Genomic DNA, 25,186 nt, shown 5'->3' on the forward strand with positions numbered 1-25,186 from the left:
GTTTATGCTCTCTGTATGTGTGTATATCACTTCTTCGGATGCATATGCATATGCATATGCATCCGAAGAAGTGGGCTGTAGTCCACGAAAGCTTATGCTCTAATAAATTTGTTAGTCTCTAAGGTGCCACAAGTACTCCTGTTCTTCTTTTTGCGGATACAGACTAACACGGCTGTTACTCTGAAACTTGTTCCTAATGAAAATCCTTGGGGTTTTTTGAATATGACTGTATCTATCAGCTTGACTACACGAACGTCAGCTTTTATTACTGACAGAGCCTCATTGCATGCACATATTTGTAAACATTAGTGTAAACAGTTTGTTCTGATTTTATTTTTTCTTTTCAGTTAACTTATTTTTTACAGAAATAAAATATTTGTTGCAATGAAAGATAAGCCCAGTGACATTTTTCCCATTTTAAAGTCTGACTTTATGATATTACATTATTGTTAATTTTATAGTCATGACAGAGGGCTACCTACTGTACAGAGGATTTAAAGACCCGTTCACTGCCCTGACAGGATTATAATTTAAATGCCTCATGTCACTGTTATAGGGATAGCATCTCCTTTGTGGTCTATGAGTGCACTCCTTCAGACCTCAACTTTTACTATTGTGTGCTGGTGATCAGGTCTATAGTAGATTAATAACATAAATGGTTGTTTGTCCTTTCTTTGCAGTCTCTCCGCCAGTACGTTATCTGTGTCTTCAGGGAGCAGCCTAGGATCTCTGGCATCCAGTCGGGGGTCTCTGAACACATCCAGCAGGGGGTCGCTAAACTCCCTCAGCTCCACGGATCTCTATTATAACCAAGGCGATCAAATAACAGACTTGGACTATCAGTATAAACTTGACTTCATATTGCAAGAAAAGAGTGGTTACATTCCTTCTGGGCCGATCACTACCATTCATGAAAATGAGGTGGTCAATTCCCATGGGAGACTGGGTTACAGTGACTCTTCTGGATCTTTGGCAGCAGGCCACGCTCCAAAATTGACTGAGCCACCCAAATCTGTGACATCACTGTCTTCAAGATCCTCCCTTTCTTCCTTGTCCCCGCCAGGGTCTCCTTTGGTTTTGGAAGGTGCATTTTCAGTGTCTGCCCAAGGTTCCCCCCTGCACCACCTCATCACAGACTTTGAAGACTGTGAATTGCCTGGTGATTTTGCAGGCATTAGTCTCTGTGAGAACCAAATGTCATTGGACTCTGAAGCCAGAGCAACATCACAAGCTCTTACAGATGATAAAGATCTCAATGAAAGTGTTAGGCAGCCTTTGTCATCTTTACGTGAAGGAAATGCAGGTAAAGAAATAATTGTAATCTCAAATCTCTATGTAATGGATAAAAATTATTAACTAAGGTCCTGACTTTTAAATATAGGGCTGCCTCTAATATGATCAATAACCGATTTGGGCAGGCTATACCTGCACTTGTGGGCAATTGTAGATACTAGGAACAACATGTAAATGTTTTAATTTAGGGTTCTGTCCTACAAAATGTGGAGTCTGCAACTTACACTGAAATCAATCCAATGAACTTTACAGGATGAGGTCTTTAGTAGGTAGTCAACTATCTTCTTTATTACCTTAGAATATAATTTGTTGTTGGTTTTCCAAAATAGTATCTGAGCATTGGTCAAACTCTTCTCCCAGTGAAGTCTGCGGTGCAACTCCCATTCACTTAATTTAAACTGAAAACATTCAAATATTCTTTTTTTGTTGGTTAAATAACTGAGCTGTGCGAATATACTCTAAAAATGTCTAGGCTGAAGCTATCCCGATACTAGTTGTACTCATGCACTCTATGAGGATTTTTTACAAGCACCAAGATCTATAATCTTCTTTGCAAGACAGCAGTGATGTCTTGTCGTTTTTAGGCCCAGAAAGATGTTTTCTTTGAAAATTTGCCCAAGAAGGATGAAAAGAGCAGAAAACAGAGAGAGGCAATTAGCATGCAGTTGCACTACTGAGCTAATTAATAGTTGGGATTCAGTAACCACTGTATTGGCTGTTTAGGGAATCCTGTACTAATATGCTTCTTTTCAGTTCTATATGAAGAACTCTGCTTGTTTAAGTTTTACAGTGGAGAGATATGTTCGGATTTGGTGGCAGGCAGGGGGGACAGGGAGTTAGCTTTGTGTAAAGTATTGCCCTGCCATCTTCTGGCCAAGATGTTAAGTTGCTGTCCAGCCTTGGTTTCTTTATTGCTTTTTGTTACTATGTACTCTTTGACTTAGGAGAAGAGCTCGTACACATCTCATTTTTCAAAAAACAGATTCTGAAATCTGGTTAGCATGGTCACTCCGACCTCATCGAACTGTAGAACTCTGTGGTGCACTGGTGGTGATAGCCAAATCTGGTGGAACAATAATCCTTGTCAAAATGGCTCCAGTGGGCTGACTTTGTCAAAGTTGAAAGTCTATGTGATGCGAAGTTGAAAGTCTGTGTGATTCATGAACCTCTACTATTTAGTTTCCAACATTTTTTTTAAAAAGTCATTCTCATGCAGTTGTGAGAAATAACAAGGAATCTGGGCATGACCTAAAGGGCAAAGGAAGGTTGCATGAGCATCCTCTGGAACTGTAAGTGACTTCAGTATGAAGACCTCAGTTCTCAATAACTAGCAGGTCAAAAGACAGGAATCCTGAGCAGCAATAGAGCAGTGGCCAAATCTCTCATGCTCTGCCATAGCTATCTCTCCTTCTTCTTCACTAAGGGGAAAGGGGTGGGGAGAATCTATCCAACAGTAATGGCAAAGTGAGTCTTTCTCTGATACTTGTAGTTTGTTAAGCCCAAGGAATGGTGGCAACTTTGTAGAGGCACAGAAGAATGTTTCTGTCTCCATTCTCGACTCAGCAAAAAAGTGCAGAGGAGATACCATTAAGAATGCCAACAAATGGAGGATTACGTCAATTTAGGTGCAAAAAAATCCAGTTATTGAATGTTGGAAGGATATTTTCCTCATTCAGACTATGCAAAGAAGAAACATCCGTATAGATTTGCTGCGTGCAATGTAAGAGAGACTTTCTTTTGTTGACAGTCTTCTGTAATAATATATATTTGTAGTTCCCCTGTCAGTGAGATACCTAATGCCTCCTAAGTGACAGTTGCAACATTATTAAAATCCCAGTTGCCAAGATGTGACCAATCGCTACCGAATCTAAAGTGCTGGCTTTGTTGCAATTGTTGAGGCGTATATTGTGTTATGCTGTCCCTGCACATTTATTTTCTGGCTTTTCTTATGGCACTTCTGGTTGGAGGAATAATGGATTTATCCATAGTATAGTCACATACTATGTCCATTTTGCCATTGAGGAACAGAGATTAAAGAGCCTAATTCTCAAAAGTGCTGAGCCCCTGTTGTCCTGTTTGAAGTCAGTGAGAGAACTGAGTTCTCAGCACTTCTAAAAATTGGGTCCTGCGTGACTTGCCTGAGTTCATACAACGACTGTGTGGCAGAGCTAGGAACACAACCCAGATTCTCTTGAGTCCCAGGCCTTAATCACAAGATCATCTGTTATCTTTTTGAACCACCTGTAACAATTATTCCTCAGTATCTGTGAGTACATCCACACTTGGAGCTGGAGGTGTAATTTCCAGCTTGGGTACATAGCAGTGTAGCCGTGGTGGTGCACACGGGCAATGGGATAGGTTAGCCAGCCTGAGTGAAGTCCCACCCCAGAACCTACTTGGACGGATAGCCCCTTATGCCACCCAGGTCACCACAGCTACCCTGCTATTTTTAGCATGCTAGCTCAATCAAAGCTAATGCATATGCATTTACTCTAGCTGGAAATTACAGCTCCGGCTCAAAGTGTGGGCATGCCCTGTGTGTCTTGTGTTACTTGGCTTTAGTTGTTCACAATATGCTTTCCTTGGGAGAGGATCCTCCCATTCTTGCCTTTTAGACCAGAACAAGAGAAGTACCTTTAGCTTTAGAAACTTGTGTGTCATGCAGGCCCCACAGTGTGAGGACACCTGCAGCATGATTCTCCTCTGAGCTGGAAAACAGCATGCTATCTTTGAATGGGAAGCATTTTTCTCTTTTAAAAACCAGTTTCATTAATTATTTGAAAAATACAGAAAAATAAATTATAGAAAAATAAACAGATTCCTCAACATACCTAAGGTTTACATTGCCGAAAGTCTACCTAGGCAGGCTATTGTCAGTTTCATTCATATGCTTCCAAGAGATCAAATCCTTGTGTCGGACCCTCTTGTCTGGCACAATAGAATGTCTCGCCAGAAAGTGTATTTTATTTATTTATTTATGTTAGGCTGCTTCTCTTTCCTTTAAATAAAAAAATCCTCCTCCTTTCTAGTGATGTCCAGGTAGGAAGAAATAATCATACGCTCAATGGCCTTTGTGTACTGGGGATGTAATTTCCAGGACACACATCCTGCTTTCTGTCCAACCAGCTATACTAGCCTATGTGTGTGGATTTGCCCTAGTGATCAAAGGTGAATAGTTGCTGTGTCGGAATTGCCATATTTTAGAGCTGTCACTGCCCATTCAGTGTTGCAGGAGAAGATATTACCCTGATTGATTGGCATTAACTGTTTCTCTTTTCCATGAATCCTCAAATACAGTTTCAGAAGTTAGTTACATAAATCCCATTTCATTACATATGTTAGGTCTATAAATGCTATTTTCTTACCATTCTTCATCTCCCAGCTGCTGAGTTATTGTGAACCAAAATAATGATGTACATTTTTCAAAGATTTGTGTTTTTCTAAAAGAACATGTAGCCAACATGGTGATCCAATTGGTTCCTAATTAACCATTTCAGGACTACATTGGCATTTAATTGTCTGACATAGGTATTTGGGCATCTAAGTACTAATTTGATTGTCCAGATGCATAATGTGGCGGTGCCCAATTTATATGCCCAACTTTGATAATTGGGGCCACAGACTCAGTCATTTGAGGCTGGAATTTACCAGCAAGGAGTACCTGGAAAAAACAACCCCAAAAAAGGTTCTTTTTTAAAGGAAAGATAGAATTAAAATATCTATTATGTAAATGAATATATTGCAGCATCTTTTTCAATGGTTTTATCGTGCTAAGAATTTCAGTACTTTCCAGTTCATAGCATGGGGAGCCAGCAGGGGATTGCATGAGGCACTTGGGACTTCCTTTTGTCTCCTTCAGTTATGCACAGAAAGAGATATCAGAAGTTGACTAAGGACTTGTCTACCCAGAGAAATAGCTATTGCAGAATTAGTGGACTAAGGTAACCCACACATGGGCACTCTTAGTGTGGAATAAGTGTGTCCACATAGGGAGCTAGTACACTACAATAACTCTACACTTAACATCCTCCCGCTTAACGTTGTTTCAAAATTACATCGCTGCTCAATTAGGAACATCCGCGTTTAAAGTTGTGCAATGCTCCCTTATAACATCATTTGGCTGCCTGCTCTGTCCACTGCTTGTAAGTTTCTGTGGAAGAGCAGCAACTTTACAAGGGAGCAATGCACAATTTTCTCTTCTCTGCCTCCTCCCTCTCCCTTCCAGCGCTTCCCCCACCGCCAAACAGCTGTTTGGCAGTGCTTAAGACTTTCTGGGAGGAAGTGGGAGGAGCAGGGAAGTGCTGCATCTCCACTCCTCCTCCTCCCTCCCAGAAAGTTCTAAGTGCCACCAATCAGGTGTTTGGTGGTGCTTAGGACTTTCGCGGGGGAGAGGAGGGGAAGGAGCAGGGATGCGGCGTACTCCGGAGAGGAGGTGGAGCGGGGACGGGAAGAGGCGGGCCTGGAGCATCCCCCGGCAAAGTCGGCGCCTGTTCTTCTCCAGGGAAGCTGCTGCCGTGAAGGTGCTTTCTAGTGTCCTTGCCTGCAGCGGGCTCTACCTTTGTGAGGTAAGCCACGGGCAGTTCCCAACCACAGTACAGTACTGTACAGTATATAATGCCTTTTGTCTGCCCCAAAAAAATTTCCTTGGAACCTAACCCCCCTGCATTTACATTAAATCTTATGGGAAAATTGGATTCATTTAACATTGTTTCACTTAAAGTTGCATTTTTCAGGAACATAACTACAACGTTAAGTGAGGAATTACTGTACGTGCTTCTTGGTGCTTTAAACTCACACCCTGGCTTTTTTTGCGACAGTTTTTCTGTGTAGACAAGCTCTAAAGCCCAAATGTTCTGAATCTGTGAAGTGCAAAATTAGAGCTTTACTTTACCTTTACTTCTTGCTGTTCTTTGTCTTTTCAGTGTGATGGAACTTAGTGTTCTGTCTGCTTTAGAAGCCTCACAGAATCTGATGTAAAAGGCGGGGGAATGATTCAGTTCAGTTCTTCAGTGGCCAGATGAGTCACAACCAATTTTAAAAAAATACAGCTTAGTTTCAACAACTAACTTTGCTAACTTTCAATACTCTAGCTGTTCACAAAATCCAAGTGGGCAGGGCGAATGAAGAGACAGGTGTGAAACGCAGGCATACTATGACCAATGAGAAATCCAAGGCCCTGGTTTTGCTGATTTGAAGAAATATAGTTTTAAATGTTTTGATGGGATGATATGGAGAAGAGGGGTATAGGTCAGCAAAAAAAAAAAAAAAAAAAAAAAAAGCCCTAAATTGTAGCTCTCGTTCTTGATAGTCTCACTGTAGCTTTAATTCTAAAAGCACTTATATTTTTTAAAAGCTATAAATGAAGTTAATCCTTATGCTGAGATTTCCTATTCTTAATATATGTAGTGCTGTGAGTGTATAAATATAAAACAAAAATATATTAAAAAGCCTACATTAAAAGTATATTAAGGTTGCAAAATCAAGCACTCAAAAGTTAGGAAATGCGAGAAACAATTAACTCCGCCTCTTTGTATGTCTGTATTATGATAGTCTTTCATTACATGATCACGTACAATTTTTTCCACAGGACTCCTGCCTCACTCAGTGCACAGGATGAGTGGTGCTCAGGGAATGAATCAGGTTGTGGAATGAATTAGGCTGTTGTCTAGAGGAGCAATTGTAGAAAGCATTCTGCTCAGCCCTGGGATGGAGCATGTGAAGTAGCTGTGTGGATGGTGCATGCATAGTCTGATCAACTGCTAGGCAGCTAGGCAGGGCTGAAAGTAACTTAAAGGACTTTCCGGTATGCCGGAGTCCTGAGTGGGCATGTCCTCAACGGGAAGAGGTAAGGCCTTTCAAGATTTAAAGGCCCTGGGGCTCCGACTGTGGCTGAGAACCCTAGGGCCTTTAAATCACTCTGGAGCTACTCCCAGCTGCAGAGGTGGCTGGGAGCCCCGGGGCTCAGGGGCAAATTAAAGGGCCCAGGGCTCCTGCCGCCGCTACCCCGGGGCGGCAGGGTTCAGGCTAGGGCTGGGGTAGCGGTGGCAGGGCTCTGGTGGTGACTTAAAGGGCCTGGGGCTCTGGCTGCTTCGGGGAGCCCTGGCCCTTTAAATCCCCACTGGAGCCTGGCTCCCGGGGCTCCAGAAGCCTGGTTCGGGTGGGGATTTAAAGGGCCGGGTGCTCCTGCCATTGCCGGGAGCCCCGGGCCCTTTAAATCACCTCCAGAGCCCTGCTGCTGCTGGGGTAGCGGCAGCAGGGCTCCGGCAACAATTTAAAGGGCCAGAGGCTCCGGCCGCTTCAGGGAGCCCCGGGCTCTTTAAAGCGCTGCCGGAGCTCCGGCAGCAGGGCTTGGGCAGCGCTTTAAAGGGCTCGGGTCTCCCCGCAGGGGACAGAGCTCCAGGACATTTAAATCCCCGCCTGAGCCCGGCTGCCGGAGCTCCGGCGGTGATTTAAAGGGCCTGGGGCTCCCCACAGTGGCTGGAGCCCTGGGCCCTTTAAATTACCGCTGGAGAAGCCGGTCCAGTCTGGCATGGCGTACCGGCTCTTGCTGGTATGCCGTACCGTACCAGCTTACTTTCACCTCTGCAGCTAGGGGGATAGAGCTTGCTCAGTGCAGATGGAATAGTCTGAGGCCAGGTCTAAAGTAAAACTTACATTGGTATAACGCTGTTGCTCAGGGGTGTGAAAAATCCACCCCACCCTTCCAAGCAAAGCATTTCTACTGACCTGACCATGGGTGTGGACAGCGCTGTTTCGACAGGAGCAGCCCTCCCATTGACATAGCTACCGCTTCTCATGGAGGTGGGTTAATTATGCTGACGGGAAAACTCCCATTGGCGCTACAGTGTTTTAAGGGTAGACCTGACTTGAGAATTTAGCTGTCAAATTTTAAAAAGCTTCTACGGATCACGTGCAAACTGCAGGTTTTTTTAATAGGCTTATAATTTGGTCTAATTTATGTGGAGTTTCACAAAGCAGCAAAAGGCACATCCCTGACACTAGGGCACTTCCCCTATACCTCACCAAATTCAAGTCCATGTACCAAAGCATCAGAGTGTTAGAGCTCCTCAGTGAAATGGTTATAAGAATTTTTTGAATGTAGGCAAAACCTGTTTTTCCCTAATTTAAATCTTGGAAATGGCTGGACCGTTTTAGCTGAAACTTAAAAAAAAAAAAAAAAAAAAAAAATTCAGTCTGAGGCAGACATCTTACACAGAAAATTTCAGCCTAAATGGTTAAAGTTTGGCAGAGTATTATAAGCAACTAAAAGTAAGGTTCTATAATGGAAAGCAGATAAACTTAACTATAGGTGGTGCTTCCAGTGCCACCTATTACAATACAAAACTTCTCTGCAGATAAAGTGCCTCTGTACTTGTCTCTTGTAGGCGCTTCTGTATAGGTGAAGTACATACAGATTTACTCTCCTCTACAGGTTCCTGCTGGCAGCAACCAACTCGGAATAACCATGAAGTTCTTCCACAGTCAGTCTCTGTCATTGTCAAAGTCAATTTCAGGCGTCTGTGCTTATTCCTGGGGGTAATCAATAAATCTTGTCATCACCTTCACCCCTCACATGAGTGGAGGGGGGAGCACTTCATCATCAAGGAAAAAGCATCTGTACTGCTACAAATAAAAGCAGAAATGTAGCAATCGATCCTCTAAACCGAAGCCTTAAATTTTTAACATGTTAACAAGATGTAAAGTCATGACTCAGGAGGTGTGCATAACGCATACCAATATCCTAACTCCTTTGCAAATTAAAAAAAAGCTCCATAGGCCTGCAACTTATTTCACGGCAAAATGATGCTTTCAACGAATGCTGTGTGTTCACTGCAGGACACTAGCATATGAATATGACTCGGAGGTTAAAATTAAGTAGTAGCTGGTGCTAAAGGTTTTTGATGATAGTGTTAGGCATTCCTTGGCTAAACCAAATGGGAGTTTGCATTTCTAGGAGGAAAATCCTGAAGCTTCTATATCACTTATATATTGTTAATAAAACATAGTTGTCAGCCCTGGTTTTGTGTGCTGCTGAAATTTTATTACAGTGAGAATTTAAAATTGGAAATGTAGGTTCAAAGCTCAAGATAAAGATTAATAAGGGTGAGAGAAGCCTGTGTTTGGGAAGGGAATAATAGTTCTGCATTTTCAAGCTCATCAGTTTAGACATGTAACCCCCTAACTAGAATAAGCGACAATAGTAATACATCCTGTATCTGTTCAGTGGGGTGAAACAGAATTACTCCATGAAATTGAGCTAAGGATCATCACTTTCAACTTGGCAGTGTTCTAAGCTGTGCAGTTACCTTGCTGGTAATTGTCTAGCACTAATTTTTATTCTTCCTCCCTTGCTTAGGTGTCGACTTACCAAGAAGAGCAGTAAGTCAGCTGCTTGAGGAGAAAGCAACTTGTGTATCTGCTGCAGTGTCTGATGAGTCTGTGGCTGGAGACAGTGGTGTATATGAAGCTTCTGTAAAACAGTAGGTTTAGGGTTACCATATTTAAAAAATAAAAAAAGAGGACACTCCATGGGCCCCTGCCCTGCCCCTTTCCCACCCCGGCCCCGCCCCAACTCTGCCCCTTCCCTGCCCCAACTCCGCCCCTTCCGCTTCCCCAAAGTCCCTGCCCTAACTCCCCCTCCTCCCTCCCAGCCATGCAAAAAGGGCTGCCCGAGCGCTACCGGCATCATGGTTTGCCGGGCAGACCCTGCGCCTCCAGCCGGCGCTTCCCCAGCACAGTTGGAGCCCGGGAGGGGAAGCGCCCAGACGGGGGTCTGGAGGCTGCCCAGCAAACCGTGAAGCCGGTAGTGCTCGGGCTTCGGGCAGCCCCCATGCCTCCGGACTCTACGCCCCCGGCCGGGCACTTCCCCTCCTGGCTCCAGCTGCTCTGCTCCTCCACTGACTCTTCGGCTCTGTTTAAGAGCCAAGCTGCCCGAGCGCTACTGGCTTCGGGCAGCCCCCTTGCCTCCAGAACCTGCGTCGCCGGAACAGAGCAGCTAGAGCCCAGGAGGGGAAGTGCCCGGCCGGCGGCTCGGGGTCCGGAGGCAAGGGGGCTGCCCGAAGCCGGGGCGCTCGGGCAGCTTGGCTCTTAAGCCGAAGAGTCAGGGGAGGAGCAGAGCAGCTGGAGCCCGGGAGGGGAAGTGCCCGGCCGGTATTTTTCCCGGACATGTTCGGCTTTTTGGCAATTCCCCCCGGACGGGGGTTTGATTACCAAAAAGCCAGACATGTCCGGGAAAAACCAGACGTATGGTAACCCTAAGTAGGTTTAAGAAACCGAGAGACTTTTTGACTGAAATTAGTGCATTTTGGTCCCAGGAGATTTATTTCTGTCCTGCCCATCCACCCATTTGCAGCTTAATTTATAAAGAAAAGTATATTAACAAAATATTTACTTTTTTATAAATTCAGAAACATGCACATTTTAGTGGACCACCAGTGCTACTATAGTTAAGGTTTAGATTTAAATTGTTTTAGTCACCTTAATTTGGCCATGTTGCTCTAATATAGTGTTTTCTATTCCCATTTCTCTTGCTAATAGGATGTCCTAAGCAGAAATGTAATATGTAAACTATAGGTTTATTAGAACAATAAACAAATTTTAGCACAGATAATAGAATTTTAAGAATATTCCAAACAAAAGCAGACTATGGGGAGTCTCTAGGATCTTCAGTGTTCACCTCAACTTTTGCAGGTATCTGATATTAAGAGATCTGGGGAGGGAGGTTTGAGGACTTCAGGATGTGCGTTTTAATGAGATGCTTATCTAATATCCCTCTTTTAAATGTTCCAGTAGCAGCCACAATAGCCTTACTTGCTGGGCAAATGAAGGTACATTATGGCAGGGGTTCTCAACCTTTTTCTTTCTGAGTCCCCCTTCTCCCCTTGCCCCCCCAGCATACTGTAAAAACTCCACAGCCCATGTGTGCCATTAGAGGGGCTGGCATTAGGGGGTAGCAATCAGGGCAACTGCCTGGAACCCCATGCAACGGGGGCCCCCGAGAAGCTACATTGCTCGGGCTTTGGCTTCAGCCCCAGGTGACGGAATGCAGGGTCCTGCGCTTCAGCCCAATACTGTGAGGCTTTGGCTTTCTACCCTGGGCCCCAGGGAGTCTAATGCTGCCCTGGACCCCCGGTTGAGAACCACTGCATTATTGTGTCGTAGAGGGAGTGGGGCTTCATTAAGTTCTGGTAAAACTTTCTCAAATCAAAAAGACAAAATAAAACTATTCAGATGAAACCTAGCATAGAAGATCTTGTGAGATTTCTAGCATTCTGAACTAAAATCTTACCAGAACATCTCAGGAGAATCCACACCACTCAGTCCTGTCCTAAAGCTGTGGATCTGTACTTCAGCCTGAACTCTAAGGCCTAAGCTAGGCCTATTCCACATCAGATCTTATTGCTACTTCCTTGGTCCCTCTCTAATGCAAAGTTTGGGTGGAATTAGATTTACACAGGTAATTCTCAGCTTGTGATTAAAGTAGGGCAGTTGATTAATCAGTTAACTCACGTGATTAACTCAAAAAAATTAATTGCAATTAATCACCGTTTTAATCACACTGTTAAACAGTAGAATACCAATTGACATTTAGTAAATATTTTTGGATGTTCTACATTTTCAAATATATTGATTTAAATTACAACACAGAATACAAAGTGTATAGTGCTCACTTTGTATTACTTTTGATTACAAATATTTGCACTGTAAAAATGGCAAACAAAAGAAATAGTATTTTTCAATTCACCTCATACAAGTACTGTAGTGCAATCTCTTTGTCGTGAAAGTGCAACTTACAAATATAGATTTTTTTTAACTTAACTGCACGCCATAACAAAACAATGTAAAACGTTAGAGCCTACAAGTCCTCTCAGTCCTATTGCTTATTCAGCCAATCTCTAAGAGAAACAAGTTTGTTTACCTTTATGGGAGATAATGCTCCCTGCTTCTTATTTACAATGTTACCCTGAAAGTGAGAACAGGCATTCACATGACACTTTTGTAGCCGGCATCACAAGGTATTTACTGCCAGATATGCTAAACATTCATATGCCTCTTCATGCTTCAATCACCATTCCAGAGGACATGCTTCCATTCTGATGATGCTTGTTTAAAAAAAAAAAAAAAAAAAAAGTGTTAATTAAATTTCTGACTGAACTCCTTGGAGGAGAATTGAATGTCTCCTTTTCCATGGTTTTACCCACATTCTCCCATATATTTTGTGTTACGGTAGTCTCAGATGACGACTCAGCATATGTTGTTCAATTTAAGAATGTTTTCACTGCAGATTTGACCAAACAACAAAGAAGGTTCCAATATCAGATTTCTAAAGATAGCTACAGCACTCGACCCAAGGTTTAAGAATCTGAAGTGCCTTCCAAAATCTGAGAGGGACGAAGGGTGGAGCATGATTTCAGAAGTCTTAAATGAGCAACACTCTGATGCAGAAACTACAGAACCTGAACCACCAAAAAAGAGAATCAACCTTCTGCTGGTGGCATCTGATTCAGATGATGAAAATGAACATGCATCGGTCCGCACTGCTTTGGATTGTTATCGAGCAGAACCTGTCATCAGCATGGACGCATGTCCTCTGGAATGGTGGTTGAAGTATGAAGGGACATATGAATCTTTAGCATATTTGGCACATAAATATCTTGCAACACTGGCTACAACAATGCCATGCAAACACCTGTTCTCACTTTCAGGTGACATTGTAAACAAGAAGCAGGCAGCGTTATCTCCTGCAAATGTAAACAAAATTGTTTGTCTGAGCGATTGGCTGAACAAGAAGTAGGACTGAGTGGACTTGTAGGTTCTAAAGTTTTACATTGTTTTATTTTTGAATGCAGTTATTTTTTGTACATAATTCTACATTTGTAAGTTCAACTTTTGTTATAAAGAGATTGCACTACAGTACTTGTATTAGGTGAATTGAAATATACTATTCCTTTTGTTTTTTATAGTGCAAATATTTCTAATAAAAAATAAATATAAAGTGAGCACTGTATGCTTTGTATTCTGTGTTGTAATTGAAATCTATATATTTGAAAATGTAGAAAACATCCAAAAATATTTAAATAAATGTATTCTATTTTTGTTTAACAGCGCGATTAGTCATGTGATTAATTGCGATTAATTTTTTTATCACGATTACTTTTTTTTATCACTTGACAGCCCTAGATTATAGTCCTGTGCAGTGACTTGTGCTGCTGTATATAGCTGTCATGGAGACTATCTGTTGGGTCCCAGTCCATCTTGGTCACAAGAACATACCTCATGCTGCTTATCACTATTGCGGCAAGCAGAATATGAATAGGCAGGATCTATGGGGATCTTTCCTATCCCTCTAAAAAGCTAAGAATGGTGGGGCAGATGGAAGAGGGAAGAAATCCCCTTCCTGTCTACCATTCACCAAGAGATGGAGGAAGGAAAGAAGAGAAAGACTTCCTTTGTTTCCAGCAACAAAAGCTGGGGAGAAAGAGTGGGTGTTTTTCCTCTCTTTTGCCTGCAATCAAGAAGTGATTGGGCAGCTATGAGAAGAAAGAGCTATACATGTAGAATGGAGTCCCAATCACAAACTAATCATGGCATGATGTCTTGACACTGTATTGAATGTGTGCATTGTTCTTTTCATCAGAAAGTGATGTCTTTGGACTGTTATCCAGAAGGTTAGACTAGATAGTCACAATGGTCACTCCTGGCCATAAAATCAATGAATCTCATTAATGCCATGTCCTTCCTCAAACAGCCAATCTGTGTGTGTGTGTGTGTGTGTGTGTGTGTGTGTGTGAGAGAGAGAGAGAGAGAGAGAGAGAGAGAGAGAGGAGCTAGTGCTCCTAGTACTTGTGAATACAGGTTCTAATTTTTTTCATAGAATCCTCCTCATTGTACAGCGCCCCAACCCCCCAAATAGACTGGACTTGAAATAAGCTCCTGATACCATGTGTGGTCAAATGTTCTTTCATCTCTTTAGTTCCCAGGACATCATTTCTCTATATCCCTGAATCCATCTACTGTGCATAGCTGGTCACTATTATTGCACTCATACCTATTAGTCTGACCACTTTAAACAGCTGGCCTGAGGCCTTTCCTAAGTCGGACACTGAAGTGGCTGGTCTTAAAACCTGTGCCATTGCAGTACAAACACTGAAATTCTTAGTTGTGCTACAGATAAGCGATTCAATTAAATCTGTCTTTTGGGAGGCTTATGGGTTTTTTCTGTATTCTTCTATGATAATTGAAAGTTAACTATGATTTTCTTACCCTTGTATCCAATTATTTACTTATCTGATCTAGACCAAATGAAACTGAAGATGCTGTATATAGTGAAGATGACACGACAATTCTAGAGGCTGCCCAGGTGCAAATAGGACTTAGGTAAGTAATAAGCAAATGGGAAACATCTATTCATATTTAGGGACACTTCTGGCAAAACTGCCTCACATTGTCTTCTTATTTTAACAGATATGACCAAAGCAGTTCAAGTTTTGTGGTAATTGTAATGCAGCTCAGAAATCTTCATGCCTTCTCTGTCCCCTTTGGTTCCAGAGTGTAAGTAAGATAATCATTGAGCAGTAATGCTGAAGTGTACATTGCACGATTTCTGTGATTATGCTTTACTCGTTCCTATTGGAAGGTACTGTCGCTTTAGATACTGTATAATTTTATGTTATAGTTATTTAAAAAAGAGTTGGTATTTTTAAAGCTATTTTGAACTGGGTTCACTGATCAATAGGAAGCCAGTGAACATGAAGGATGTGTGTGACACAATCTTGTTTTTTGGAGTTAATAGTTGTGTCTACCACTGTTATGCCCCCCCTAAAATTTATAGTGCAGGAATTTAGAAAGACCGTGAAAATGGAAGGTTGAGATGAGACATGGCTAATGTACAGCAAAAATGCTGAAACACATCATCTCTAACAAGTGATGTTTGAGTGCCTCTCAAAAATTAAGCTCTGTGTTGTGCTGTATAGATAGAAATATCAAAACAATAAAAGTGGGAAAAAGGTTGATGAAAGTATTGAAAAATGGCTGATGTAGGAAGTAATGAAAGAAACAAGAGGGAGTGTTCTTAGTGAACATAAGAATGGCCATACTGGGTCAGACTAGTGGTCCATCTAGCCCAGTATCCTGTCTTCTGACAGTGACTGATGCCAGATGCTCCAGAGGGAATAAACAAAACAGGGCAGTTATCATGTGATCCATTTCCTGTCATCCAGTCCCAGCTTCTGGCAGTCAGAGATTTAGGGACACCTAGAGCATGGGATTGCATCCCTGACCATCTTGGCTAACAGCCGTTGATGGACCTTATGGTAGTTAGAGTAGGGAACTGGGATTAAAGATCTCTGAGTTCTACACCTAGATCTGTAAATTAACTTGTTGCGTGGCTTTGGACAAACAACTGCTTCAATTTTCCATGCTGCAAAATAGATACAATAATATTTGACTATCTCAACAGGCTGTTACGAGGCTTAATATGATTAGAGGTAGGATGGTGCCAGTCCATGGAGAGTTGGTATTTTTAAGGCTATTTTGAACTGGGTTCACTGATCAATAGGAAGCCAGTGAACATGAAGGATGTGTGTGACACAATCTTGTTTTTTGGAGTTAATAGTTGTGTCTACCACTATTATGACCCCCTAAAATTTATAGTGCAGAAATTTAGAAAGACCGTGAAAATGGAAAGTTGAGATGAGACATGGCTAATGTACAGTATGAAGAAGGCTGTCAAAGTTAGAGCATTAAAGATCAAGTAAGTACAAATATTAACAATGTTCTGAAGATATAGTAAGAAAAATAAGTTGATTCACAATATTTTTGGCCTTGGGACCAAAGTAAGAGGTTGAAGTCAGAGACCTGGGGCAAAGAATTTTTTACTCCACAAAAAGGACTCAGAGATATACTGTTAGTTTAAAAAATATGAGCTGTTTTCTTCTGATACAAAGCCATAGCTTGTTAGAAGTGAAAGAATTTTTAAAATCCAGTATACTTGTCTGTATTTGTAAGCCGTTTACATTTTTCTTAGCTTGGACAATGACAATCAATGAAGTCAGTTTCACTTTTATTCACTTAGTACTGCCATCTTTGAAACACACCGGAGAATGTGCATTTGTGGAAAAAACACCTGTTTTCATTGGTCCCTTTTTAAAAAAAAATTGTGTTGTGCTGTTGATGGTAGGTTTTATGAAACCTTGTTTTCACAATTTGGAATTTAAGACAGTCAGTTGTCAGTGTCCTTTTAAGTCTTCAGAGTATTCAGCAGTAGAAAGCTGACATATCTGTGACCTGATACAGTCAATAAAAGCAGATACTTGGGAATCGTAGTTAGAGGACTTCAATATAGAAGAGAAGTCCAAGGTGGTTGATAGTGAGGTGAAAATGAAGATAGCTAAAGTAAGAAGGTGCATAAAAGATGAGGGTTAAGGAAAGATCCTTGGTACACTTGATGCATATGTAAAGAAAGGATTCAAATATGGAAACCACACTGTTGGCCAGGGTGTCAATAAGAGTACAGAGACTGTTGAACTTAGGCTACATCTACACGTGGGAGTAGGGGTGTGATTATTAAATACTAGATAATATTAATCTCGGTCAAGTACTGCTTCTCATCTTTCCTAGCTGTTTTCTTTCTCTTTTACTAGTTTTCAATTTTCCTTTTTCTCAGAAATGCATTCCACCATGCTACTGAAGTCACTTCTAAGTGTTTAACTTTTTTCTCTCAATTTTCCAACTCTCTGTCTCTGCTCCAAAAGGATCTTTCAACTTTCTAGGATTTCTTGTTTCCATTAGGATAATGTATCCCACTTTCTGTGACATGATCTTCAGCTTCTCTCACTTAATACTAAAGCAAAGGATTCATTTGGATAGAGTCAGCAGTGCCTACCTCATCTGTCATTACCTTCCCAAGGCACAGAAATAACTTTTGGGGAAATGGCTGTGCAAGGGACAGGTGGGAAGCTAAATTTATCAGCCCCCTCTTTCTCCTTTCTCTCAAGTGAATTGTTGCCTGTCCATTTCCCTGGCATGCACTTTTCCTTCAAACCTTGTGATCAGTTTCCCTCCATGGTGGAAGGCTGGCTGCGGTGATTCACTTTTCCCCTCAGCAGCTGGCACGTGTTAAGCATAGTGCACCTGCAGCTGAGCATGAGACAATTACAGGGGTAAAATGTTAAGAAGCCATTAATTTTGGATTTTGTGAATGATCTTAAATTGTAATTGTGCTTGCATACTAGGTGCTATTTGCTACACATGTAAATCATTTTATTTTGTTCCCTTCAGGTATTTTAGGGTAGCAGTACTTCCATCCTCAGTTGACATCAGCTGTCTGTTCCGCACTAAAGTCCATCCTGCTATGGAAACCATTTTATTCAATGAGATATTCAGAGTAGCCATTTCCCAAGAAGCTTTGCAGCAGAAGACATTACATGTAGATGTTTGTTCTGTCAGTAAAACTCGACGGGAAGAATGCCTGGTATGCATTTTTATATTAGCTTTGCTTGGCATGCATTTGTTTGTTTTATTCCCCACTGACGAATATGGCTTCTAGAATTCTGCAACGCTCCCAGAAGAATTCAGCACCTCATCTGGGTTGTCTCAATAGCACTGATGATTACATTTCTCTGCAATTCCACATGTATACAATACGGTGTTGGATGGAGACCGTTTTTTAAAAGCTCTGTCTTGCCATGATATTGCACAATGATAAATCGATGTATAGCACACAGATGTAGATCATGAGTCATTTCATCTAAACTTCATTGGAGTTACATCAGTGTAACACTGATGCAAGTCAGAGTAGAATTGGGTCTCCAAAGTATAAAATACAATATGTAAAACAAAGTGATGTGAACTTGTGTTATAACAAAACACTGCCTGGAATGCAAATCTTTTGTACAACACTGTGTAGACTGCATTAAGGTCCATGTTTTGAGATTAATATACTTCATTGTAATAATATGTGACATTAACAATCCAGGATACTGTAGACTGGGACATTATCCATTTATTCTGGCTTCTGACATGATTAACTGTGTCATCATCACATAATGATAAATGAAAGCAAGTTATTAGTTAAGCTTGCCATCATGTAAAAAAGACAAAAGGAAATTTTCCTTCCAGACACTGTCATGGGGAGAGATCATTGTTTTATTTTGAAGTCTTTCCATATTTTGTATTTGCTATCACTGTCATCACATATTGTTGCCCAGTGGCAGTGGTGATATATATGAGGCACACTGATTAATAATCAAGAACTCTTTAAAATATAAACTGCAAACCATGAACAATGCCTCTAGCTCTGAGTCATCGTCCAAGGAGCCAGTGGACACTGCTCAAAGGAACTCTGCACAGGTATATGAGACAAATAGGGTCCACAAGTAGGCCCCACATTTGTAAAGAACCTCCCCTCGAGCTTCCTCCTCCTGGACTGATGGATGGTTATCGTGGCCAGCGCCAGGAGGAGGTTGATGAGGTGGCCCAGTGACTTTGTGGAGTTATAGTCAGGGAATGTGTACAAAAAAAGATGTGGGGGCGAAATGCACTGGAACCTCAGCAGGAGGTTTTGGAGGTGCCAGAAGAGGGGCTGCCACTTGGTGCCTTCCAGGTAGATGTGCACCAGGGTCTCCCTCACTGCAGAAGGGACACATGTCAGGGCTGTCAGTGAATTGTGTCAACCAGCCACCCAGACTGACAGCTGTGGAGACTGAAATCCTCTATTTAGCTACAGAACAGAGAACTTAAATCTCCAGGGTATAGCCCTGACAGCAATAGTGCAAATTTCCCCATAGTTCCCAACCAGTAAGCCTCAACCCTCACCTGAATAAAAAGGTAGCTTAATCTCCCCTACTATTCACTCTTATTCTTCTTCGCTGATACTGCCAGGAAGATTCCAATTAGTATTGGTGGTTGTGGGTGATTTTTGTGATGGGCCAACTGCTGAGAAGTGGACTGAGATCGACCAGAATGCCCTCCATAGGGTTGGTATTGTGGCTTTGTCTCTCCAGAACCCAAGATGTGCACTCTGCAGTGGACTCCAACGGTTGTTCATTATTTAATGCTACAGAATACCAGAGAAGCATTTTGGGGGGTTTCAGGGGTCTCATTTTTTGGTAACAGGTAAATGCTTAGCTTGGTATTTTATTTATTTAAAAAAAAATGCAATATTGAGTAGCTTGCACAGATTTCCATTTGGTCTTTAAACTCTGTTTCATCACTGGAAAAAACAATGCTTTTTGAGCTGTAAAACACTCAGAAATGCTTGTCAAGTTTGTGGTGCCCTTTGTACAATGAAAAATACTGTAGAACGAGAGCTCAGCTCTCATACAGGAAAAATGACCAATTTTAACTTTTTCCTTCCATCTGTCATTCTGTGTAGGCTGGAACTCAGCTCAGCCTTGCAGATTTATCATTTTCTAATGAGACCTATACTCTGTGGTATAATCTGCTGCCCTGCAAGCAAATTCCTGGCAAAAAGAACAAGGAACAAAATGAGGAATCGGTGTTTCTGCCTTACAAGCAATTGTCAGGCTCGTTGGACTTGGTGAGCAGTGTGTGTTGGCTAAGCCAGCGAAAGCAAGAAAAAAGGCATTGACCCCTACTCCCTCACCTCACTGAGGCAGTTGCACTAATGTTATATGCGCCAAATTGCAGTTCTTATTCGTTGACTTTACTAGGGCCTAGGGTCCCAATCCTGCATGCACTCATGTGCATGCTTAACTTTACTAGTCCCATATGGGGTTGTAAATATTAAGCATGTGCATAAGTGTTTGTAGAATCAGGGCCTAACTATGGGTTGTAGGATTGGGTCCTATGTTTTAATCTCTTCTTCTTCTGACCTTCCTTACATTGTTTTTAAAATAAGAGTCTCCCTAATTTCCCTGTTAGTTAACTTGGTTTCTTATTTTCATGTGTGTATTTTGGAAACAGCTTTGTTTTTTGTTCTTTGTTAAATATTAAAATATTTTCATTGCGTTTTAAAAATAGTTTTTATGCAAATTGCACCATAATCATTCCAGTGAAAACAAACTTTTCTGCTTGGTGCTTGCATCACAAGAACAGCATGAGACATACGTGATTTTAAAAAATAATCTTTTCTTCCTATTTAGGCAATACTATAATCACCCCTCATTAGAGAAGAAATATACTTCATGGTATCACCCTATTAAAATACTTAAATCTCTTTTTGAATGTTTTCACACAACTAATTAGTATATAACATGTCTGGAATTCTGATCCCCAGCATAAACTTCCATACTTTGCTTTTTTTATTATCACTTAATCACATTTTCCTGGTGTAAGGGAATGCCAGGGAAACGCAACTCTTGTAAGAGTTGTCATTTCTTGCCTAATGTACTGTGTCTAGTTTCATTCTCTTTATTTACGCCATCAGGATGCTGTCTCGGCTCTGCTGGAGAGGACATCTGCTGAGCTGGAAGCGGTAGAGCAAGAGCTGGCGGAGGAGGAGGAGGAGGAGGAGGGGCAGGAGAACAGGGGTGCTGATGAAGACTGGTAAAGCTGTTCTTTACATTGACCCTCATTGTAGGCTTAGGAAAAGTGCTTTACTTGCCAGGGAAAAAAAATCACTTCCTCTTCAGGGACAATTCATTATCTTCACTTAAGTTATAAGTGAAGTGAAGTATACAAATATACTGAAAGTTCTAATTCCCCGCCCCCCCCCTTCTGTGTAATCCACTCAGTTCTTCCTGACTCACTGACTGTGTCCCAAAATGCCACATCACAAATGTTACTTGTCCCATCTTATTGCAGTCCATAAAATATAATGAGAGATGACTAGGAGTTAGGGTGAGGGGGCTGCTGCATGTCATAGACAGGATGTGTGCTGTTTGTTCTTGTTTTGGAGGGGTTGTGAACTTTCTCCATGAGTGAGGACAGGTTCTGTTGCTAAATTACTGTATCTTGTTGTGTATGTTAAGGAACAGTATTTCCCAGTATGCCTTTTCTGTAGTTGTCATACAGAAATGTGTGATCACGTACAGGAAGCTTTAATAAGGCTTTTTCATAGCATTAAATTTTTATTGTGTACATTATCACCAGAGCAGCATGGTGCTATCAAATTTAGTGAGCTTTGTTAAAATGTTCTCGAAGGTGAATTATAACAGAGCTTTCTGTTTTTTCTTGGAGCATATAATTAAAAATGCATTCACATGAGTAATTTGGAAGCATTTGGTGATACTATAATCATCCTGTTCTTATCAAGATAACGTATTGATAACAATACGCCTCTTGTACAAGGTGCAGGATTTAGGCAATTCAGTACTTTTCTCCTGTGGGTCTTGTCAATTCAAGGGTAACTTGGGTTATTTTTGTTCTTGCAGGTTAGAAATGCTAGCAGAGGCGTCTGATGAAATTGTGGATGAAAAGGAGGATGGAGTTAAATTGGCAGAGGAAGGCGGATATACAGATAACTTGAGATTATGCACCGATACAGCAAAGACAGATGAAAACAAGGGTGGGAAAGAAAGTGACCACGCTGATGCCCCTGGCAATCAGTTAGCTGCTGTAGTCCCAACACTGGTGAATATTTTAGATTGTGCTTCCCTAAAGCATACTGCATGTTTGAAGACACCACTTAGTCTTATGAAATATTTATTTGCTTCTTTCCCTTGGCGTATGCCATAATAGTATATCGGGTTTGAAAGCTTAAAGATTACCATGACATTTATTATAGCAATTGTTTGTATAGTAAGTTTGAGCAAAATCAGATTGGTCATTTTTGAGTTAGGCAAGTGTGAACTTCTAACATTCATTCTAGTTGAAAATGTTGCATGCTTTTAACTTAAAAACAACTACCTTAAAACTCCAGTCTTTACTTGGTCTCTGAGTAAGGAAAAAATTCAAGTTGAAAGAAAATTAGTTTAGTAGCTTTAAGGTTATGAATGTATACGTTATTTTTTGCTTATGTATGTCATGATTTCATCTTTAGTTTTTTCTTATTTCTCTTAAGATTGTGCTTTCAAAAAAAAATTAAGATCTTTGAAGTTAGTGCAGGGAATTTAGATATAAATCTTCCATCTGAACTTGGAAAAGTTCAATGTTTGGTCTAGTGACTCATTGGGGATTGTAATTAGCTCTCAGTTAGTTCAGGGAGTGGCCAAATGGATTGAGGGTCTTTTGGGGACCAGGCTGGCAGGCACAGATCATGGCCCTGATTCAGCAAGATGCTTAAGCACATGCCTAGAACAACTTACCTGCTTAAAGTTAGACACATGCTTAAGTAATTTTCTGAATCGTGGCCTAAAGCTGTGGTCTTCCCTTGTTAAGAAGACCTGCATTCAGCAGTGAGTCAGAGGCCAAGCAGCAGGTGGCGATGCAATATCTGATTGCAATACTGATTGAAATGTGATCTACTAGTGCCAAATCCTCCTACAGTTGCTGTGCTGCTGCTTAAGACATTCTCTGGTCTGTATGAACAACTAAATAAGTGAAAACTTCAAAGAACAATCAACTTTGCTGTAGAAAAAGGAAAAAAGATACCTAAATGCTTACTTTAGTGGGCACAGTAAATAAAGTAGGACCTAATTAATATTGTATGAATTAGTTGAGTGGGAAGCCCCAGTTCAGATTAGTGAGGTTGGCAGATAAGCAGTTGCCGTGGGCTGGGCAAGTTAGTGATGTAGCCATATTTCAGGGTGTTTGCTGCGGGGAGGGAGTCCAGGGGTGATACGAAATGCCCCGTTTAGTCCTTTAGGCATGTGGCATCACCCTTCTCAGTCCTGCCCTCAGCACAGCATCAGAACCTCACTGTGAACAGGGCCGGCTCCAGGCACCAGCTTCTCAAGCAGGTGCTTGGGGCGGCCGCTCCGGAGAGGGGCGGCAGGTGCAGGTATTCAGTGGCAATTCGGCGGACGGTCCCTCACTCCGGCTCGGAGTGAAGGACTTCCCGCCGAATTGCCGCTGCAGATCGCGATCGCGGCTTTTTTTAGATCGCGATCGCGGCTTTTTTTTTTTTTTTTGGTTTTGGCTGCTTGGGGCAGCCAAAACCCTGGAGCCGGCCCTGACTGTGAAGCTGTAAACTGCAAACCCAAATGTTTGTTCTGAGTACAGACTTTCTGAGTTGTGGTTTACAGATTAGTGAGGCCCCTGCTGTAGAAGTTTCAGATGGAAGTGGCAATTGTATTGGGCACAGGGAACACCTGGCAAGGTTTTTCTTACACTTTTTAACTGATTTTTTTTTTTAATTGAATACTGCTGCACTTAGTTATGGATAAGTTTCTTGGGAGGGTAGAAGGGTCTTGGGAGGGTAGAAAGCAGTGCTTGCAAGGTATATCGCTGGCAGGGGAGTGTATGTGTGTATGTATTTTTTATTTTAAATTTCTCTTGACAGGTTGATAAAGAGACTAATACTGAGGAAGCAGTTAATGAGAATATGGCAGTCCGACCCAAGGACAGAGCCAGCTTGAGCTCTAGACAGCGTCCCTTTGTCAGGAACAGCATGCTAGTGCGCTCGCAAACCTTCTCTCCAGGAGAGCGGAACCAGTACATCTGTAGGGTAAGAGGAAAAGCACTCTCACTGAGATGCTATTAACTAAAGAGTCATTTAATTCTTTGGCAATGGCACATTAGTGGCAATGAGTCATGTACTGGGAAAACCCATTTTTCACCTGCAAGAGTCTAAATTGTGCTTTTTCTTGGATTTTCAAAAGAACATACTGATGCACAGTGGAACAGGCTTACAGTGAACTCATATATTGTGTCAAAGCACTTTACTATGGATGAAAAGCAACCCTTTGCAGAGGGCTTGTATCTATGAAGTGACTTGTGTTGGACCTTTGCAAACAGGTGTGTTTCACTGTATAAACAGAACAGTAATTCACACATCGCAATGCACTGAAATCATCTGGCAATTTTGATCTGTTGAAAATGTGTTAGAATAAAGCTCATAATAAGCAAACATTGCATTAGCATTTTTTAATAATGTACAATGTGAGGGCAACATAAACTGGAAAAAGCTCAGCTGATATCAGTTTTGAATCACTTTTTGAAGCTTACCCTGATTTCAGATTGGATAGTATGGTTAGCATCTACATGATGCAGTTTGAAACCCTGCTGCAACTGTGTCCCTGAGCTCTGCCTTGGGCATTAGTCTCAAATTTGGTTCTGACAATACAGTTTTAGTCTCCCTTTTAACAGTGGTAACATGGAGACTGCCTTAGTTTATCAGCAATAGCCATAAGTGTTTGGTATTTAAACAATAAAAACATTTCATTTTAAGATCTAAGAAGTAATCACAAGCTGTATTACACAAATTTTAATTTAAAAACAAACAGATTTTTTTTTTATTTGATATTTGCTTTGATCTGAGTATGGCTTCAGTGGCAAGTATGTCATTTTTTTTCCTCAGCATTTTAATTCCTTACCAATCCCAATCCTCAATTGGTCAGGAGTTTCCATTTTAAATAATGAAATTTTTAAAGTTGGTCCCAACTTTATGGTGATTATCTGATTAAAAAAATTAAAATAATTGGTATGAAAGCACTTAGCACTATGTTATATTTATCCTGTCATAAGGTGACTCTCCTGTGAAATGACCTTTCACTTCCTCTTGCACTCACTAAGCATATTAGGTACCCATAGAATACTCTGCTCTACAGGCTTTGCATAACTTTTGGATAACTTTTTGGCTGAATCCAGGGCCCATTGTCTGTTGTTTAACCCCAGCACATTGAGATCTTGTTTACACTGGTGAACCTTGCAGCCCTAATGCTGTTACTTGTGTAGCTCCTCCAGAGGAAGTAATGATGGATGGTGTGATGTAGAGAGGGCCCTGATGGTTTTAGCTACTGTTATGTAAACTTGGGCATGGCAGTATAAATACCTTAACTTCCACCCATCCTACCAGGGATGGAGCTGAACTGGTGGTAAATTATGGCTATGA

At 41.4% G+C, this 25,186-nt stretch overlaps 1 protein-coding gene across 1 annotated transcript in view; it reads left to right on the forward strand.

Moving 5' to 3' along the window:
* Nucleotides 1–25,186, forward strand: part of WWC2 (WW and C2 domain containing 2) — a gene marked incomplete in the record, with an annotated part of 165,696 nt that overhangs the window by 122,506 nt on the left and 18,004 nt on the right. The window contains 9 exon segments of the mRNA XM_034770785.1: nucleotides 681–1,303; nucleotides 9,650–9,773; nucleotides 14,590–14,670; nucleotides 14,758–14,844; nucleotides 17,572–17,764; nucleotides 19,667–19,831; nucleotides 20,681–20,799; nucleotides 21,627–21,825; nucleotides 23,636–23,800. Coding sequence (XP_034626676.1) covers nucleotides 681–1,303; nucleotides 9,650–9,773; nucleotides 14,590–14,670; nucleotides 14,758–14,844; nucleotides 17,572–17,764; nucleotides 19,667–19,831; nucleotides 20,681–20,799; nucleotides 21,627–21,825; nucleotides 23,636–23,800 — 1,756 coding nt within the window.

This window comes from Trachemys scripta, chromosome 5 (genome assembly GCF_013100865.1).
Source record: "Trachemys scripta elegans isolate TJP31775 chromosome 5, CAS_Tse_1.0, whole genome shotgun sequence".
Taxonomy (NCBI): Eukaryota; Metazoa; Chordata; order Testudines; family Emydidae; genus Trachemys; species Trachemys scripta.